This window comes from Anthonomus grandis, chromosome 6 (genome assembly GCF_022605725.1).
Source record: "Anthonomus grandis grandis chromosome 6, icAntGran1.3, whole genome shotgun sequence".
NCBI classification, from domain to species: Eukaryota; Metazoa; Arthropoda; class Insecta; order Coleoptera; family Curculionidae; genus Anthonomus; species Anthonomus grandis.
In genome coordinates, this window is record NC_065551.1 from 8,470,730 (window position 1) to 8,483,734 (window position 13,005).

Below are 13,005 nucleotides of genomic sequence, written 5' to 3' on the forward strand. Positions count from 1 at the left end.
CAACCAATAACTTAAAAGTGAAATACATTGATCACATTGTTAAATTTTAATATAGAGATTTGGAATACCAGATTCAAAGTCAATGGAAAATGAAAAGAAAAGACTGACAGTGTAGACTGCCTCAATCATCGAATCAACAACAGGATTATTTTTCAAAAGGCTGATCGAAAATATTGAGCGACACGAAGGTTTCTTACACTGAGTACAATAAATATGCTCAATAGACTCAATATAGGCCAATCCATTGAAAAAATATCCCTGCAACCAAAGTAAGATTTGCTATATGGGACAAGTGTTTTTTAAAAGACATTACTGTTTGGACCAAGAATATTGGTTTTGTAGTAGGCAGCGTCTACTACTTGTAAAAGTAGGATAATATGCCTGCTCTGGATGGTGTGAAACAAAATTTTTTCTGCCCTGACATTTATTTAGTCTAGTGTAAAATATATGTTTATTATAGTGCCAAAAACAAAATATAATATTTGCCGGTCAGTAGGTCTCCTGTCGGATAAATTTTGTTGGATAAATGACTTTTAGCACTCGGTGCCATTTAGCACCGAGTGCTAAAAGTCAAGTAAAAAGCGGTAGAAGATGTAAGTGTTATACGTTACACTATTTAATATAATATTTTCTATGTGATTTATATGAGCTAATTATCAATTTACAGAAGGCGATAATAGATCTACTTATCTCTATTTTAGCTTCTTTCAATCCAGGATAAAATATAGTTTTCCATTTGTTTTTTATAAAAATTATAAAATAAATAAAACAGCGTTTGATGCACATTTTAATTTTACTGAGCAAAAATATAAACACACTAAATAAAAAGCACAGAAGTTAGACTAATTAAAAACCTATTAAGTAAACAAAAAACTCACATCCAATTTGACATTCGTACAATTGATTTTAATGTCATCCTATCATAAATATAACTTTTTTTTTTGTCATAAATAATAAGTTTAATATCGGAAAATCAATAGTCACAAAAATCACAAAGCGCTATCAGTAACTTCCCCAGGATTCTCCAGAGCGCTTTTTCTCTCGTTAATGGCATTGGCAAGCTTCCTATAAGGTCCAAGTGGTAAGTTAAGACTTTTTAAATCATTTTCTGTAAGTATTAGCAATGTTTCGAGGTCAATTTTCTGTTCTTCAAACCTATGCAGGTAGTCTTGGAGTCCAAATGCTGTAAGAAACCTTTGGAGAGGGGCATTTGGGTTGTCATCTTGGTCTTCTTCATATTCACCATCTGAAAATTCATTAGCAAAACCTTATTTTTATCTGAAAATATAATTTAAGCTATAAAATTAGAGTTCGAGTATAAAAGGTGTCTTGGAAATAATACTCACGTATTCTCTAAAATACAAAAAAATATATTATTTTTTTACCTGATAACTCATCATCAGTTATTATTCTTTGTGTATAACTTTCTCCAGATCCAATTGAACTCTCTTCGGGCTTGTTAGGGTGTTGGTAAAATGCCCCAAAGGAATTCATAGTCTTCCTACAATATTTTTTAACAAACCGTAATATCTATTGACCTAAATAGTTAATTCGGATTTTCAATAAAAACCCCTAATTATTAATTTATTATTCATTAAATGCTAATATACATATTTTACTTACCTACTCACTATGCTACCCATTCCAGGCCTCACAAATATACCTCCTATATCATGTAAGGGTTTATCACCATTTTTCTCAAGTTCTACTAAAAAATCAGGCTGTGACACACTTCTGATCATTCCGTTAGTTGGGGGAGGAGGTGCATTTGAACCAATTTGTTCAGCTTCATTAAAAAGACCCTCTAGTCTTCCTCTTTGATGGGAGTCGTAAATTGATCGCTGTACAGAAGCACCATACATTATTTCAGAATCTCTTTTGATTCCTGTTAGCTTGGAGAATGACGATTTTCCATTTTCAGTTACTGAGACCTAAAACATTTGAAGTAAGCATGTTTTGTTAACCGAATGCTACCTATTAGTTTACCTTAAAATCGTTGTCGTCATTCTGTCCTCCCATTCTATTATTCTTATTTGCTAGAATTTTTCTTTGTACAGTTCCAATATTTTTTGAAGCTTTAATGGTGCCTCCCATTACTAGATTGCTAAATGTGTTGGTTTTTCGTTCACTTGGCAAGTTTGCTAGATTGGACATGGAGCCACTTTTTATTCTCGCTTTTATAGTATTAATCATGGATGGTTTGCTTTGACGGCGTTCTAATTTGTCATGAAAATATTCTGTTTTAGCTTTTTGCTTATTGTAGTTCTAAAAAAATAAGACATTAATTATTTAATAACCTGAGGTGCTATAGACCTTTTAAAATATAATATTAAATTGGTTGTGTTAAATGTCTGAACAGATTAAAGAGTAATAATCAGATTATGAAATTGTATATGAAATACCGGCCTGGCCAACGAAGGTCTTATAAGTCCATGAATAGTAGAGTCGAGATTGTAGAGTTCATGAATAAGTCTATTTTACAAATTAAAAAGATAATAATACGTTTCTCCTACTCACCCTCTACTAACTACAGTCCGACCTAAATTAAATGTGGACGTACAAAGCATTGCTGTTTGTAAATTATTTAATGGATTGTATTTTGATTTTTTTTAAGTAGTTAGTTAAGTTAAGTTAGTGTAATATATAATGCGTCTTAATGCATGAGTATTTTGGCAGCCAAGAAAAAAATTGGCCAGGCCGGTAATTATGTAAATAACTATATTACCAATATTACCGGGTATATACCTTAATTCTTTTCTTAGCATTCTCCTTTGCTTTTTCCTTCATTGCTTTAACTTTCTTTTTATCGCTTGCCTCGATTTTAGCTGTAACCCCATCTAGGAACCTTAAAACATCATCTCGATTGTTAATTCCTGCTAATTCCTGCGCAGTTCTTCCATCTATATCAGTATTGTAAATATTGGTACCGAAATTTACTAGAAATGTAACGATGTGCATATGACCTTGCGCTGCAGCCAAATGTAGCGCAGTGTTCCCAAATAAATCTGATTTGTCAGGATCGCCACTAAAATAAGTTTAGGATATAATATATAATCTAATATAATAAAAGTGCAATTAAGCAAAACTCACCCTCGACCACAAAGAAGTCTCAGCACTTCTAGATTTCCATAGAAAGCTGCGTATAGAGTTGGTGTCATTCCCTGTTCATCTCGACCATTACAGTCTTTACTGGATGCCTCCTTTAAGACTTCTAAAATGCCATCTTTTGCAGCTCTAAACAATAAAAATAATCTCTTAATACTCTAAATACATTAATAATAAGTGTATAATGAAATGGTATTTACTAGCATTTAAATCAAATTTTTCAAATGCTGTAAGTATATCACAAAAATTAACCTAAAATGTGATTGATTAATATTGATGTTAAAATTCCACTACACAGTAAAATAGATCTAAAAGAATCTTAAAAGTTATTCAAATATAAGAGGTTACCTTCTAATTATAGTTGATATTAAATTTAAACGAAAAATATAAATAAAAGCTTATATATCTAGTATTTAGGAACCTAACAGTGGCAGTCTTTTAGACGTTTACTAAAAAGTCAATACAACAATACCAAAATTTTAAATTAAATTACGGTTAATTTTTTAGTTTTATAAGCCTTAACCGGCAGCTTGCAGGTTAATGAAAACACATCTACTGACATTGCTCTAGCTGCAATGAATACACCTTCCCATAAATTATAAAATGCTACCAAATGATATATGCAGATTGCTGCATGTGTTTGCATCGTTTGCAAACGTAGGAGAACCGCGGAGTAGAGCCTCTCCTTTAATTCCGAAAAGACTGAAGTCCATGTTTGAAAGCTCTTATGTATTGAATTATGCCAAAGAAATACATATACAGGGTGTTTTTTTATTAGTGCAAAAAACATTAAGGGATATACATTTTTGATACACGTGGCTCTTCAGGAACTAATTGATGTAGATAGATTGTAAGAATACTGAAATTACGAAAATCTGAGATTATGCTCAACGTAGGAATAAAATTCAGAAGGCTTATGAAAAATATCATTGATTTCATCATTTTTTCACAATTTTTAATATTTTATAAGCATCCTGTTATAGGAGATTTTTTGATTTTTTCATTTTATTGCACGTAGTAAGAAAACGAGCTTGGAGCTTCTTCAGATGATTAATAGCGTCCCACTGATTTCACTGTCAAATTTATGATGTTAGGCTTGACTACCGTAGCAGACCGTAGCAGATCTATCTATAGATGCCAAAATGGTACACTTATCTTAGTACGTAACTTGACCTGGTAGATCTGGTGCACTATTACCAGTACCACAATCTCACGCTCATCATCGCTGGATCACCTAGATTTTCATAAATAATTACAATTTTTAATGATTCATATTGATATTTGCTGACCTCTAACAATCTAAAATAGATAAACACTCATGCTCTGGCAATATTAAATATGTAGAATATTTGAGCACTTTGATACTAGCAAACTCGAGAATTTGTAAACAGGAATATCAAAGCCAGAATCTTAACTCAAATTAAATTAAATTAAGAAAATCCTAGGAGCTGTGATATATCAGTAAAAATATATAGAGTTGTGCATTCAAAATTTTCTATCCAAGTTTACTTTATTGTAAATTGATAAATCAAAATAGACTCAGACTATACTAGACATGCAAAATATGAAATAAAATTTAGCGATGAAAAAACTCACAAGTATCATTTACGATAATCAAATATGTATTGAAAAGGTACACATTTCTCTATATGCAAGCATAAAGCCCCACTAAGATTATTATTATGTTTGCTCACATTATGAATAATTTCAGCACTTGTTGGCAGCCGTGCATTATTCATTGTTAAATCTTAGCAATGAGATAGATAAGAAGAGCTTCTTTTCAATTAATCTAACGGTTTGTTTAAGTTATTGATCCTGTTTAACCATTTTTTAAAGATATTGTGTCGTTCATGTTTGTACTGTTTTTAAAATGGTTAAAGCCCTGAGCTTTTTCCATTATATGTTCAAATCCACTTCAAAGATCAAGAAGAAATCATGTGATCAGTGTTTGTTATGTTGACTGATGTTAATGTTTTTTAAACTACTTTTTTTGTAATATTTGATGTTAATGTAAGTATAAATGAGAAACCGTTCATAAACAATGTATTTAATTTATAATTTTTGCTATGATTTTGGCCGTTGCAAAAAACACGTTAATAAGTACCAATTTTTAGAGGAGAATTACCATTAATTCATGTAGATTAATGCAAAAATTCATTTTTGTTATATTACCTTAAGAGTTAGAAGAGGAGTTTAATTTTGTTTTATTAGATAAAAAATTTAAAACTTTAACTATTGGGAAAGCCTTGTACACCTCTTTTTAATTTTTGTCGAGTTTGCAGCAAATAGTCGAGTGCTTGCGATTCTAAATAATTAATAATTGAAATATTTTGATGAGGTATAGCAAGAAGGATGATTATGGATTTATACATTTTATCAGAAATATGACGCGTTATAATCAGAATGAAATGAATACTAAAATAAAAAAATTCTCGACCCCATTCTCATTTAAAATTTTTAATTGATTTCATCTCACTCATAAGTAGAGAAAAAATGAAAACTCCAAGTCTCAGTCTCAAAATGTCTTTTTAATTAATCAGGTGACATATTTCGCTAATAAAGCATCATTTTTTCGAAATCGTTTTATCGAAAATAAAAATAATGCTAATAATTTAAATTCAAAGCAAGAAAACCGCAGAATTAAATAATTGCTAAAAATGGTCTAATCAAGAACAATTAATAAAAGTTAAATTAATTTCCTTAATGTTAATAATAACCTACTTTTTATTATTATACAAAAACAATTCTTACTTGTGAAACCTATCCAGCGTTGACATTTTTCCTATATAGATTAATAGATTTTTACCTAGAATATCATATTTAATATAACACGATCAACTTTTATAACACAGCAAATTTTGTATAAAGCATTTCACTTCGAGGCTGTCACACTTTTATTATCCATTTTAACACTAAATTACCAACCAACAACAAACTACTATATGAACTGTTCCGGTTCTTTGACTATTACACTAACATTTTTAACGCTGAAGAGTTGTGTGTGTGTATTTTGCTCACCTGGCGTTCGCGGCCTATATCATCTGCTAAAACAATTAAGTCGTTCTTGTCGAACAGTGTTGCCCATTCATATCATAAAGCTAAAAGGAGTAAATTGTGATAGCGCACTAATATAATTATTAGCACAACTGATATAAATGACTCATTTTAATATATTAATTGTCTAAAATATTTATCATATGGTAATCAAAAGGGAATTTTTAAATAGCACATTTAAAAGATTTAAAGATTTAAAAGATAGATTGTAAAAGAATTAGTACATTTATCATGTAATTAAGTGAAAAAGTGGTTGCTATAGGTAGAAATGGTTCGCCGCAATGATGGCCATTTCAAAAACCTATTACATGCGGCTTTTACTATATTTATGCCAAAAGGTGACTTCTTTGTTTGCTATGACAAAGAGATAAATTATAAATTCCTTATCATTTATTTTGATTTGAACAGAAGTGTGAAGAATTGGTTTTTATATATCTTATTTATAGTTTTTAGTTTTTGGGTAAATTCCAATTGTAGCTAAACTATAATGCAAAGGCGATTTTACATCTAATAATATTTATAATTCTTATAGGAATAACTAAGGAGATCATCTCAGGAATATTTTCTAGACCCTTCAAACTTACATTATCGAAATAAAAAGTCTCGCAATATTCCACCTCGTTATTGTCAGAATATCTATTTAGAGTATACTTTAACATTTGAGTGGTATTTTCATATAAGTAAAACTATATTAAATATTTACTAATAAGAAAGTAAATATCTCAGTAGCACTCTTATTAAATTTAGTAGTAAAATTTAAAGGACGCTACAGAAAAATATGCTGCAGTTTCACCATCTACCGGGTATTTCGGAGAAAACTAAATTATTTTTTTTAGTTACAAAGCTTATTAATCTTAACCTTTTTTTATTTGTTTAATTTCGAGTTAAAAAATTATAGGTCTTTGGAATTAGATAAATAAAGAATTTAAACTTAATTGGAATGTTTAAATTAACTCTAGGTGAGTTCTTGTTATGATGCACATTCAACCAATTTTGTACCCTATTTAAACTCTCTACAGCATATTACTTTATCTGATTCCAATTTTTTATTACGCTGTTGTCAGTTTCAACTTTAACGAGAGAGTTTAAATAAACTAAAACCAGAATACGGCCAAGTGTCCTTTGTAGTACTGACCCCTATTTAAACAAATTTTTCTTTACTTAAAATACTATTAACCTTAACAACTTGACGTCTGTTTTGAAAATAAATGTTCATAAGTGACATAAGTTCCCCATAATGTTCTAAAACACCAAAAAGTATTTATGTGACAGAGTGACAAATGCTCCAGCCAAATCAATCAAGGCACCAAGACATTTTCTGCTCGTGTTTAGTTGATTAGTGATTTCGGAAATAAGTTTATATAAGGCATCCACAGTGCTACACCTTGGTAAAAGCTCATATTTTGTTTTATTGCTAAAATATTATTAGATTAAAAAAGTTCAATAGCCTGTCTTTTAGACTTTTTTCAGAAAATTTTGCAGAACGTTAAAATTATTGGGGGGTAATTACAAATAATATTTTTAGGTCCTGTTTTTTATAAATTACCCCTATTCAAAAAACAGGACCTAAAAACATTATATGTAATTACCACTGCCAGTTTCAGTACTTTCCTTTTTCATGAATTTTATTTATTATACAAAGAAGTGGTTTTAAGAGTTTCAAGTGGATAAGATATTTCGTCAAAGCCCGAAGAACTGTCACTGACTGAAGAATGACTGAAGTCAAGAACATAGGTTGGCTGCTTTTGCTCTGTAAGCCATAAGCTACAAGCAAGCGGCGTAATGTTCTTTGCCGTTTCAATACCAACAACGAAATAATTATTACAGAAGTCAGCCATTTCATAGTCGTCTTGAAAATATTATTTTTATTTCTTTTTTGTCAATACTTTTTTTCCTTAGTTGCATCTTTAAAAATTCCTTTTTGCCTCTCTCTAGCTCTCTCTATTCAAGTTTCGTCTTCGTCGGAGGTTGGATATTATCAGAGCAATTCTTATTTTACTGATAGCTGCTCTGAATAGTTTGTTTGATGTTAGTCCAAACCAATCTCTTAAATTTCTGAGCCAAGATGTTGTTTTTCTTCTCTGGTTTTTTCCCTTTTTTCCCTTGCATTAGGTTTTGTAGTAACGCATATTTAGGTCCCCTTATAACAAGTCTAAAGTACTTAAATTGTCTTCTTTTAAGCATCTTAACTACTTTACTTTATGACTTTATCTTTTCAGGATATTTTTTATATGCGACGATAGAACCACCTTTTAAAGGCATTAAGTTTATCCATTTCGGCCTGCTTAAGAGTCCAAGCCTCAGCTCCAAAAAGGAGAGTCGAAAATACCTAGTGCCTTAACATTCGTATTCTAAGTTTGAAATTGCTATTCTTGCTGCATAGAAAATTTTGTAATTTGACGAATGCTACTCTTGCAATCTCTATTCGGGATCTTATTTTAATTGACTGATCCAACGTTTCCGTTTCCAGCTACCGAGATATTTATATTTCTTTACTTTTTCTATAGGTGTATTGTCTATGATAAGGTTACATTTACAGTTAAGACACAGTTAACTTGGATATTTTCTCGTTTGGTTATGACCATAATTATAGAGGAATTCTGATAAGTGCAATTATCCGATCGCCAAAGCACTTTTTTGCGTTGGGTTTTTGGGGGATCGTTACAAATGTCGTTACAACCAATCTTCTGGTATAATATTAATTATTAATAATCTCCTTGCGTAAAATTTATTCTAACATCTTCAGAATAATTTGGCATACGCTCTGGACGATTATCATGGAAAAGTTCTTTTGCGTATTCTGACTACTAACTAACGAACCAGCTGTTGTTCTAAGTCAAAGATCAGATTACCGCCTCTATCTTTTATTACTGTAAGATTTTTAAAATGTGTCATAACACCAGCATTATTTTTGTTTTCACGCCTCTTATCCATGAGATTTATTATTTCGTTCGTCATCCAAGGTTATTTTGATTTGTGTTCAACCTTTAATTGTCCTGACCCACCGTAACGATCTTCTGTTTAATTTAATTCCATGTTTTCTTCACAGCATCTTTACAATAAAAAAAAAGTTTTTAACCTAATTTACTCATTTAAAACATTTCTATTCATATTTATTAGGATTGAAAAGTCTCAAAGTTAATTTTTTTAAGTCACTTTACAAAATTATGAACTTTATTTTATTGTCAATTCTATTATAAAATATTACAAATATTCATTTTTCAAGAATCATTTTTTACTTAATAATCGATTTTAAAAGCTGAAAATTAAATCATAGGACTAAAAACATATTCAAATAAAATGTGATGTGAAAAGTCATTCTTTAAGATATCTGAAAGTCCCTAAATGTTTTCATAGTTAATTTTAAGGAAAACCGACTATTGAAAAGCGTAGCGTAAATGAAATATTAAAACCACTAACTGACTAACAAAATAATATAGTAAGTACCTTCCCAAAGAAATAAGCTTTTATGTGGCAACAGTGTCCCTATTCTTGTGAATATACCGAGACCGGTGGTGTCAAGTTCCGTAGTTCAGCGACTCGGAACGGTACCCATGTCCCATAGACGGTACCAGCGCAAACACGAATGACGTTACAGAACTTCTTTTTCTATACACTGGTTCATGAACAAAGGACTTTTAATAAATAACGGCGGATTCAGACAGCGGTTGGGAAAAGACTTCGTTTGCTTTACTTTTTTTGCCTTATTATTTTATAATATTTTATAAATACCTATTATGACATTTACTACAATTTACTATAACTAGTTCTGTAAAAAGTTCTTTTCTCAGTTTTTTATTTGTTTTTATATAGAGTCCCTTTAAGTTAAAAATTTATTTAACTTTTCTTAATAATATATTATAGTTCTTAGGCAATATTAGTATTATTAAAGGTCGACACATATGTATAGTATTTACATTTCAAAAGCACCCTTAATAACTTAAAAAAAAAACATGTTAATTTAGATATACAGGGGAAAGTTGAATTTTGCATTTATTAAAGTTCTGTCAATCACCTTGTCACCTCCGGCTAAACTCACTTTGATATGCAAAATTTGAACCCCCATCGTGTGACAAATCATTATATGCAGCATAAAATTGCATATTTTATCGTAGCAATAAGAATTAACTCCGTTGGCGTACAAGCAAATAGTAAGCAAAAGTGTGTGGTAATAATGGATATTTTATCGACCTCAACCTCTGATATGTCAAATATATTATGGTGTGATACATCATTTTAAAGGGTACGTAATCTGCTGTGTAAACAAATGGTTTATTTAGTTAAAAAAATAAATTTTCTTAATTTTTTTTAAATGTTCTTGACAATAAAAATTTTGAAATTTTTCATTTGCAAAGGTTTGTCAGCTAATAGCGAGCAATTCAATGTGTTGGATATGTATGTACCGAAATTAGGAAGAATGGATCCGTTTGAGTATCCGATTGTAATAACAAATGTACTAAGGACAGGGTTGTATATGAAGCATGCAAAATTGAGGTTTACATCTCAATTTCCAGATTTCCATATAGATATATTGTTTTTTATCAGAAGGAACAAATTTAAAAAAATTAAATATAAGTTATTCTAAAAGTTTAGTAAAACTATTGTTCTTATTTTTATTATAACCAATTTTTACTATATACGCTTAAAAAAAATCTAAGTTGGCTTAAATAGATGATCACAAATTAATTTTAAACAAAGACTAATTATAATTGATATAATGTGTATTGTAATGTTAATACCGAACAATAACTCATTTAGGTATGTAAAATAAAGCTGACAAGAAAGTAGCTTTAATTTTATGTTGATCAATATTTAATGCTAACTCTTAATCAAAAAATCCTAGAATAACTGCACATCAGAGAAGATAACCTCAAAATTTACAACTCCTGTTTTTATTATTAAAGTTGAAAAAGTTTAATTAAATTGAGTATAAATGTCGCTTTTATTGTAAAAACTTGTTTGCGTGCTATACTTCATTAGCTCAATTGTTGGTGTACAGGGTCATTCCTTATATTTTCCCATCTCCCTGAACTTTTACAAAACGCATTACAATCAGTTAAAAATTTAGCTCTTCAAGATGAATATGACTACTCAACTATACATGGTCTTAAGTTAAATGCCTCTAAATCATCAGTAATAATTATTGGAAAATTAAAGTTCGAGATGAATAACATGACTATATTATTTAATGAAACAGTGTTTAATCCAGTGAACACTCTAAAAACCCTCGGTCTTATAGTAAATTCCTTAAAAGTCTTTATAAAAATAGACATATCTTTAACACAAGACATGAGGAAAAAATTATGTGATTCACTGGTTTTGAGTCTTTCGGTGACTTAGCATTTGGATTCCTGATTTCCTGACTTGATTGTTCTTTGAAGAACCAGTAACTCTATTCAAAAAATCCAAAAGCCATGTGCAAGATTTTATAGCCTCTATAACAGGATATAGACCTTTGTGAAATGAGCGAATTTGGTTTGTTTTGGTTGGTGATATTACAATTTTTGGTTTATTTTATTACTGGTATATATTTTTTCTTTTTCTGTTTTTTAGTTTAATCGTTTTGTTTCATTTTTATTTTTGGGAGTATTTTAGCAATCCATATTCTTGGATGTTGCGGGGGTGGCGATGCGATAGGGGTGGGCACCGGAGATGGGGGCCTATTTAAGGTATTTGGATCATGGCTAATAACTATTACGGTCCGCAGGTGTCGAATGTCGATGAGGGTATGGGAGTATGCCTACAAGATTTCTCGGAAAATTTGTCAATTATTTGAATATCAGATCCATAAATACGGGTTTTGACGAGTTTTCATGCTATCTTTCTCCATATCCATTTGATTTCTTCTGCATTACGGAAACATGGCTTGATAAAAGCGCAAGCACTAGATGCTTTGATCTGTAAGGTTATAAATTTATAAGACAAGACAGGGAGGAACTTGGTGGTGGTGGAAGGGCTCTATGTAAAAAACTCTCTAAACGTTAGTGTACTACCTTTAACATTTGATAGCTTCGAGGTTTCAGGAATAACTTTTGAAATAAGAGAAACATCGTTTGCGTTAATTACTATATATCGTCCTCCATCTAGTAGTATACCAAGATTCCTAGATAACCTGGAAGACTTACTTGGTTTAACTCTAAACTTTGACCATGTTATTATGAGAGGCGATTTTAATATTAATTTTTTAAAAGAGCACGCGTATTTAAATAGGCTTAAACACATTTTCGAATATTTTAATTTATCTCAACGTATATCAGAGCCAACGAGAGTGAATATGGCAACTGGAAACGCAAGTCTTATTGACTACATCGTAAGCACCGATAGTTTGATTTCTTTGAAGTCACTATCAGTGCCCATCTCAGATACCATATCAAACCATAATATCATTTTTTCGATTTTTAAATTTGAGAATATAAAGGCGATAGGAAAACATATTGCGCTTCGAGATTATAACGCAATAAACATCGAAAATTTTTATAATGATGGGGAACTTATTCCCTGGCACGAGATGTACTGCATGACTGATATTAATGAAAAAGTTGACTTTTTTAACAGAAACATTTTGACAATCCTAAATAGGCATGCACCTATTAAAACTAAAAAAATCAAGAAAAAACCGTTTTGTCCTTGGATAGCACAAAATATAAAAACTTTAATGAAACTTAGGGACCGTGCGCATAAAAAATATTTAACTAAATGTCCAGCACATTTGCAGTATTATAGAGAACTAAGAAGTTACACAAAATACGCAATCATTTGGAAAAAAATTACTTTTTTTAATCAACTGTCAGATAAAAAAGGAAAGAATTTTTGGAGAGTAGCAGACAAACTTCATCTAACAAGAAA

General features: G+C 30.5%; 1 protein-coding gene and 1 long non-coding RNA gene across 4 annotated transcripts in view; one reads left to right on the top strand and one right to left on the bottom strand.

Moving 5' to 3' along the window:
- Positions 1-774: 774 nt before the first annotated feature.
- On the bottom strand, positions 775-6,142 carry LOC126737739 (pre-mRNA splicing regulator USH1G). 2 transcript variants are annotated; one of them, XM_050442753.1, is made up of 7 exons: positions 6,124-6,142; positions 3,091-3,234; positions 2,746-3,025; positions 1,987-2,265; positions 1,624-1,931; positions 1,386-1,501; positions 775-1,246 (listed from the first exon to the last, which is right to left on the bottom strand). In XM_050442753.1, exons 2-7 carry the CDS (start codon positions 3,156-3,158, stop codon positions 990-992), a joined length of 1,308 nt encoding a protein of 435 aa, XP_050298710.1. In that variant the 5' UTR covers positions 3,159-3,234; positions 6,124-6,142; the 3' UTR covers positions 775-989. The 2 variants fall into 2 exon arrangements, with proteins under 2 accessions (XP_050298710.1, XP_050298708.1); XM_050442751.1 differs by lacking the exon at positions 6,124-6,142 and adding an exon at positions 5,857-6,117.
- LOC126737740 (uncharacterized) overlaps positions 934-13,005 on the top strand; it is a 90,868-nt gene continuing 78,796 nt past the window's right edge. For both annotated transcript variants that reach the window (XR_007661094.1, XR_007661093.1), the window contains exon 1: positions 934-1,081. This is a non-coding gene — a long non-coding RNA (uncharacterized LOC126737740). The remainder of the gene's footprint in view (positions 1,082-13,005) is intronic.

Excerpts from the sequence above, each read along its gene's own strand:
- LOC126737739 (XM_050442751.1), bottom strand. The coding sequence starts at position 5,882 with ATGTCAACGCTGGATAGGTTTCACAA. Across the intron at positions 3,026-3,090 it reads AGACTTCTTTGTGGTCGAGG|TGGCGATCCTGACAAATCAG; the intron begins GTGAGTTTTGCT and ends AACTTATTTTAG. Across the intron at positions 1,247-1,385 it reads AACTGATGATGAGTTATCAG|ATGGTGAATATGAAGAAGAC; the intron begins GTAAAAAAATAA and ends ATGAATTTTCAG.